This window comes from Silene latifolia, chromosome 3 (genome assembly GCF_048544455.1).
Source record: "Silene latifolia isolate original U9 population chromosome 3, ASM4854445v1, whole genome shotgun sequence".
Classification (NCBI taxonomy): Eukaryota; Viridiplantae; Streptophyta; class Magnoliopsida; order Caryophyllales; family Caryophyllaceae; genus Silene; species Silene latifolia.
In genome coordinates, this window is record NC_133528.1 from 103,301,712 (window position 1) to 103,308,549 (window position 6,838).

General features: G+C 35.6%; 2 protein-coding genes across 2 annotated transcripts; both read left to right on the forward strand.

The window, feature by feature from the left end:
- The first annotated feature begins 269 nt into the window (after positions 1 to 269).
- Positions 270 to 1,247, forward strand: LOC141649415 (protein FAR1-RELATED SEQUENCE 3-like). Its single transcript, XM_074458106.1, has 2 exons — positions 270 to 747; positions 1,225 to 1,247. Exons 1-2 carry the CDS (start codon positions 270 to 272, stop codon positions 1,245 to 1,247), a joined length of 501 nt encoding a protein of 166 aa, XP_074314207.1.
- Positions 1,248 to 2,305: 1,058 nt separating this feature from the next.
- On the forward strand, positions 2,306 to 3,124 carry LOC141649416 (uncharacterized). Its single transcript, XM_074458107.1, has one exon. It carries the CDS (start codon positions 2,306 to 2,308, stop codon positions 3,122 to 3,124), a length of 819 nt encoding a protein of 272 aa, XP_074314208.1.
- Positions 3,125 to 6,838: the final 3,714 nt, after the last annotated feature.

The following is a 6,838-nucleotide window of genomic DNA, read 5'->3' on the forward strand; positions in this document are numbered from 1 at the left end:
GGCTTCTTGGATCCCAGCATATTTCAGGGATTTATATATGGGTGGACTAATGAGAACCACGTCCAGATCTGAGTCCGAGAATAGCTTTTTCGGAAATTTCATGAACCCAAACTTAACTTTGGTTGAGTTTCTTATGAGGTTTGAAAGCGCTATGGACGCTCAACGATGGAAACAGTCCAAATTAATAGCCGAGTCAAAAAAACTCCTTCCCTGATCTAGAAACACCTCACCCTTTGGAAAAACACGCTTCTGAGTTCTACACCCCAGTGATGTTTTCTGAATTTAAAAACGAGTGGGTGGCTGCCTGTTTCACCTGTGGTATTAAAATTGTAGGGGTTACTACCAGTGACAACATCCCCATTATTGATCGTGAAAAAGATAAGGTTTACTATGTTAACTTTATTTCTGACGAGATGAAATTGAACTGCTCCTGTAAAAAATTCGAGAGACATGGAATTTTATGCCGTCATGCGCTTTATGTGTTGAAAGAACAAGGCCTTGACAATGTTCCAGATAAGTATCTGTTGAGTAGGTGGAGCAAATTGGCAACATGTCAGCCGATTTGTAATAATGTGCCACATACTTTAATTGAAGATTGTAACTCATTAGATGTTAGACGACACAAAATTGGTACCCTATGGTCCGAGGTGTTCTCGTGTGTGACACTCGCTGAACAAAAACCTGAGTATGTGAATGAATTAATGGGCATTCTGAAAGGTTTCAAAGACAATATAAACGCACAAAACAGTACGTCTGAATGTAGTAGTAGTAGTAGTAGTAGTAGTAGTAGTAGTAGTAGTAGTAGTAGTAGTAGTAGTAGTAGTAGTAACACGGGTGATAGGCTGAGGAACAAGACTAGGGAACTTGAGATGCTCTTAGGAACAAAAATACCAACAGAAGTGGTTGTCTTACCTCCTATTCAGTCAAAGACGAAAGGGTCTGGAAAATGACTGATGTCCCAAAAGGAAAAAGCTACGAAAGAACAGAAGAAAGCGCCCGGAAAATGCAATGCTTGTGGAGAATTAGGATTCCATGATAGTCGGAATTGTCCTGGGAGAGTATGATTCCATTCATGCAGGTACGCTAATATTTGTGGTGCATTCATTATTAGAGAATATGGATAGCAGATTGAATTTGTTAGATGGTACTTGATTAAGGAATAGTATTGTTGTATATAAAAAAATTTGTAACCTTTAATGTTTGATAGCCTTTTTTTTGTTTCAGGATTGAACAACGAAAAGAGTTGAGGATCACAAACACAAAGATAATGATTAATGGCAGAATGATTGAAGACTTCATTTTTGAGCTGTTCTATGTGATTTTTGATCATTTTTTATTTTGATTTTTTTTCCCTTTTTATGTCTTTTATTTTTTATTCTTCGTATATCACAAGATGCTAGCGTATCTTCATGGATTATATGTGCATCTGTCAAGGCTGAAATTGTATCTATCAGGATTGTGAATTGAAACACTTGTATTAACCTATACAATACATGGATGATCATTCATAGGTTCTGATATTAAGAGTTATTGAATCTGCTTGTTTTTGACATGTGAATTGGCAAAAAGTGAACTGTCAGCTATTGTCCAATAACTGATTATTTCATTTTTATGTGAAAAAGGAAAAAAACGTGTATATTAACACGATTGTTGCACATGTTTTACATGATAAGCGTACCTAGTAGTATTATATGAGTAAATAAATAGCGTAAATATTAATAAACAATGGTTCGCGAATTTAAGTTCCATAGACAAAAAATAATATTGTATGACATCTAATTATCCATTAACTAATGATTTCATTATTAACCAACTAAAAAAACATATTCAGTTGTTGGTGAGTTGTGTAAATATATATTGTTAATATGTTAACACGATTGCTGTTGAGTCTATGTGCAAAAGAAAAAAAGCGTGTATATTAACACGATTGTTGCACATGTTTTACATGATAAGCGTACCTAGTAGTGTAATATTGTATGACGTTTAATTTTTCAGACCATTGCCACATAACAAAAGAAGAGGTTGTCCAATTTCCAGACCATTGCCACATAGACACCACCATTTGTCTAAAACAAACAGACAGAATGGGTTGCATATCCTACATATTATCCACAAAAAGTAGGGGCGATGCCCTTCCATTATATTACAAACTATCAAATCTGATTTGTTCGATAGTTTGTGGTCATGATTCCATATCCAACATAATGTCACGGATTAAAACAACATGAACCAAAGGCGTTTCAAAAGACGCATCATGAACACAAATGTTGGCGATACTCGGATAACCGTAAACGAAACTATTACAATGTGGGACAAGGTTACCATGACAAAACAGGAAGGTGGGCTTGGTATCAAGAAAGCTGAAGTATGGAACATTGCAACTGATGGTAAATTGGTTGATTGGATCTATACAAAGTCAGATAGGCTCTGGATCAGATGGGTGCATGATGTTTACCTGAAAGACAAAGACTGGCATGACTATGCCCCTCCAAATGATACAACATGGGTTTGGAAACATATCTGCAAGGTCAAAGAAAAGTTGAAAGATGGGTTTGTGGATGGTGTTTGGGTCTCTCATCCTCAGGGATATTCCATTAGAAGAGGCTATGATTGGCTTAAGCCAGTTCAATATCCCCAACCATGGCAGTCCATTGTTTGGAACAACTGGAATACTCCCAAGCATTCTTTAATCTCCTGGTTAATGCTGCAGGGGGGGATGAATACCAAGGAAAAACTACATAAAATTGGATATTGTACTGATGATCGTTGTATTTTATGTGACAGTATGCCTGAAACTATTGATCACTTGTTCTCTAGCTGTATTTACAGCTGCAAAGTCAAGCACATTCTTGAGAATTGGATTGGAAGTAATATGCCTACTGTCAGTCACTTGGCTGCAAGTGTTACTGATTCTGTCCAGTGGAAAACAATGGTTGTCATCCTGAATGCTTATCACTATGCTATTTGGACTCAAAGGAATAATGCTCGTGTGAACTGCTGTCTCCTCAGACCTGAGAGAGTAGTAAAACAGATTGAAGAAGCTGCAAAGGTGAGGATCAAGCTTAAGCTTGGGCAGGAGCTAGCTATGGCTAGAGTTGATTGTCTGAAGTTTTTAGGAGTTTAGTCGGTTTTGAGATGTAATATGGTCAGTGATAGCAGTTGATGCAATTGTCACATAAGCTGTAATTGATATGTTTTCTTGATATATAATATACACACTCACATTTCACCAAAACAAAATGCAACAGAACCCAAATTACACCATCACACAGTCCATAAGATATACAAAACCAGCCACAATCCTACCAAAACGCAAGCCGCTTCCATGACTTTTAGTAAACCTACATATCAGCCATGAGAAAAAAACGATGTAAACCTTGTACTTAAATAGATGTGATCAGTTAAATCTGATGATGAAGACAAATGAAAAATGAGATTAATTTTGAATACCTTACGCTTGTTCTCCTGCCAACGTAACAAGTTGAGCGCGACGACCTTCCTATATGCAGCCAACGCCTTAAAGTTGCTCTTGTCTTCCCACAGATCTCGGTTGCGTCCAACTTCTAACCACTTGAGAACATGCACATCGCAATCAAACCTTCACCAAACAAAACTAAAATAATTACCAACACAAGCAGCCTTATTATATCATCCGTGAACAAACACCTTATGCCCAACATACAAAAATCAAACAAAAACATGGGACATATCGTCACGACACACATACTGCATTAAATGTACCTAGCAACTGACTTATTGTGACTGTTAACCGTTGAGACGTACTCAGGTGATAAGTAAATAAAAAAAGATGTGTACTTACAGATTTTGCTGCTGAGGAACAGTAAGGGTCGAAAACTTAGCTAGAGGCACCCCTACAAGATGCTTGTACCCTTTGGACCGGCATAAGATCTGGAAGACATTACTAACCTAAAACAAAATGATATATTGAACCTATGAGTTATGAATCATTATGGAAAGAAATATCTGAACGAAAATAGTTAGAATAATAATAAAAATATACCACTTCCGCAGCAAGTTCAGTGTCAGCCCGGATATCCTTAGGACGTAGTGAGTTCAGAATATAGTTCGTCTTCATCTCCAGATAACACACGATAAGAAACCAGTGGTCGTTATCAATGATGGGTATAAATATCTGTTGACAAAATTACATGACGTATGATATGAATGAAATGAGTTTGATCTTCATAAACAAAAATTACAGAGTGTTATATACCCACATTTAAAAAGACAGAACAGTATACTTACAGCTGTCACACACAACCTATCTTTAGGCATATATGATGTTTTGATGTAATTGCGACCAAGATTTTTATCTCGTTGAGGATTGAGATGCTGGAATAGACAAACATATCGTTTAGTAAGACAAACATACAAACTGATAATATTAAGTGAATCACGGATGAAAAAGGTAACACTCACACGTGCGGTTGATGGGATATACAACAAATGTAACACCCCCATACTCCAAGTGCCTTACCAGGACCACCCAGGTATAAGGATGTTACCATCTCGGTTACCCGACGCAATGATAATCAAATAAACAATAATGAAACAACGTTTAAATAGAAATACTTTAGTGAAAGGTTACAATCCAAAAACCAAACCAAAATACGAATACATATTGTCAAACCAACTGTCTACTGATCTAACTGAAATATTTATGAAAACTACTAAGCTACAGCGGAAGACTTCTATCATCAGACGGTGGCACATCCCAGCTCTCCCAGTACTCAACTCATACCTGCTCAATATCTGCTTACCATCCCCGAATGGATCACCGCAGGTTTTAAAACAATAAACCGGGGTCAATACTAATCACACAATCTAAGTAAACCAACAGCACAGTAAATAATACAGCTCAAACAGTCACACACAATCACCCACTCCAATCATTCTCCGTCACCGACTGTCCACTGGACCAGCCCTGCCAGTGGGGAACCGCAGCCGTACCCACCAAATCGCCGCTCATCATACCGAGCGATAACCCTGTCCCATTAATGTGCACATCCCCTCCCGTGGCGGGTTCCACGGAGGGCGAAACTAGGGCGTGAAGCCACTCCCGCAAGTGACTCCACTCAGCCGAGAACGCATCTCGAGAACTAGAGACAAACAATCAGCAATCACAATACAACATCAACAACTGATGTGACCATAATTAGTGCATATTTAGCCCCCGAATTAGCCTTGTTCCCATGCTTTTTAGTGCATATTTGGGTCATTTATTATCTTTAGTTCTTTGTTTTGCATATTCTTTGAGATTTTGATCCCTTGGTAGGAAAGGAGTGCAAATCTTGCATTTTCATGGAAAAACGAGACTAAATTGATTGAATCCAATGACCAAGCATAAAGGAGAGACAAGATTAGAAGGTCTTTGTACATATTATAGTAGATGAGCAATGTTGAGAAAGGATCCTTGAGTCCCCAAGGAAATCCCCAAGGATTTTATGAAGAAAAGGGAAGAAAAGAAGAAGAAATGTTGCTGAGGCACAATCCGTGCGGATTGTCTACAATCCGGCCGTCCTCCACTTGCACAATCCGTGCGGTTTCATCCCAAGACGCTCGGGTTTGCCACCACCACGAATCCGCCGGATTCACCCGGCCGCCCGTTTTCCACCGCCTTTGAATCCGCCCGTCCCGACTCCAAAACGCACGGATTCTCGTACAAAGACAATTTCGTCTTCTCCAATCTACAAAGAAAGAAGCCCTTCCTTCGAAAAATACCGGCTCCTCCCTGCTCAATCTAAAAAGTGTAATTACTAGTTTAGCCCTTAGTTAACCCTAATGCATCCCCCTAATTTCCACTATAAATACCCCATTAGTCTAATTAGAAGAGCATGTTCTTCTTATCAAATATTAGAGTAGTTAATATCAATCAAATCTCTCTTTAGTTTTGTAATTAACAATTAATCAAGTTTTAATACAAGTTTTATTTCCTTAATCTCTCTTTTGTTCATCCTTTATTTTGGGTAATTGAAGATTATTTGGGTTATTATTGGGAGATTGACAACCTCTCAATCAAGCATCAAGTACTTCTTTTACCTTTGCTTTATTATTGAAATCATTAGTAGGTATTGTAACACCCGCGAATTTTCCCATTTTGACATTTAAAATTTATTAAACTGTTTGACCACTTTATTATATATTTTTGAATTTGAATTATTCAATTTAATTAATTTTATGTCAAACACGATTTTTATAAACGTATTATATAAAAGCTCGTTTATATAAAAATACGTACGATTAAATTATATTTTTGAGGCGTAAATTATATAAGAATAAATGTATACGTATTTTTGGCCGGATAGTAATAATAATGACTGTAATGATAATGATTCCCGTCTCAACATCCGTCTAGCTATAGACCGTCACATTTCACTTTGTACATGCTTTGATCTGGACCAATCAGAATTCGACAACACGTCACATCCACCTAACATCCTACACTCTACTTTTGAAAATATCTCTTTATTATTATTATTATTATTATTATTATTATTATTATTATTATTATTATTATTATTATTATTATTATTATTATTATTATTATTATTATTATTATTATTATTATTATTATTATTATTATTATTATTATTATTATTATTATTATTATTATTATTATTATTATTATTATTATTATTATTATTATTATTATTATTATTATTATTATTATTATTATTATTATTATTATTATTATTATTATTATTATTATTATTATTATTATTATTATTATTATTATTATTATTATTATTATTATTATTATTATTATTATTATTATTATTATTATTATTATTATTATTATTATTATTATTATTATTAT

Coding starts and splice junctions, on each gene's coding strand:
- LOC141649415 (XM_074458106.1), top strand. CDS start 270: ATGTTTTCTGAATTTAAAAACGAGTGGGTGGCTGCCTGTTTCACCTGT. Junction 748..1,224: donor CAATATAAACGCACAAAACA/GTACGTCTGAAT, acceptor TTTTTGTTTCAG/GATTGAACAACGAAAAGAGT.
- LOC141649416 (XM_074458107.1), top strand. CDS start 2,306: ATGTGGGACAAGGTTACCATGACAAAACAGGAAGGTGGGCTTGGTATC.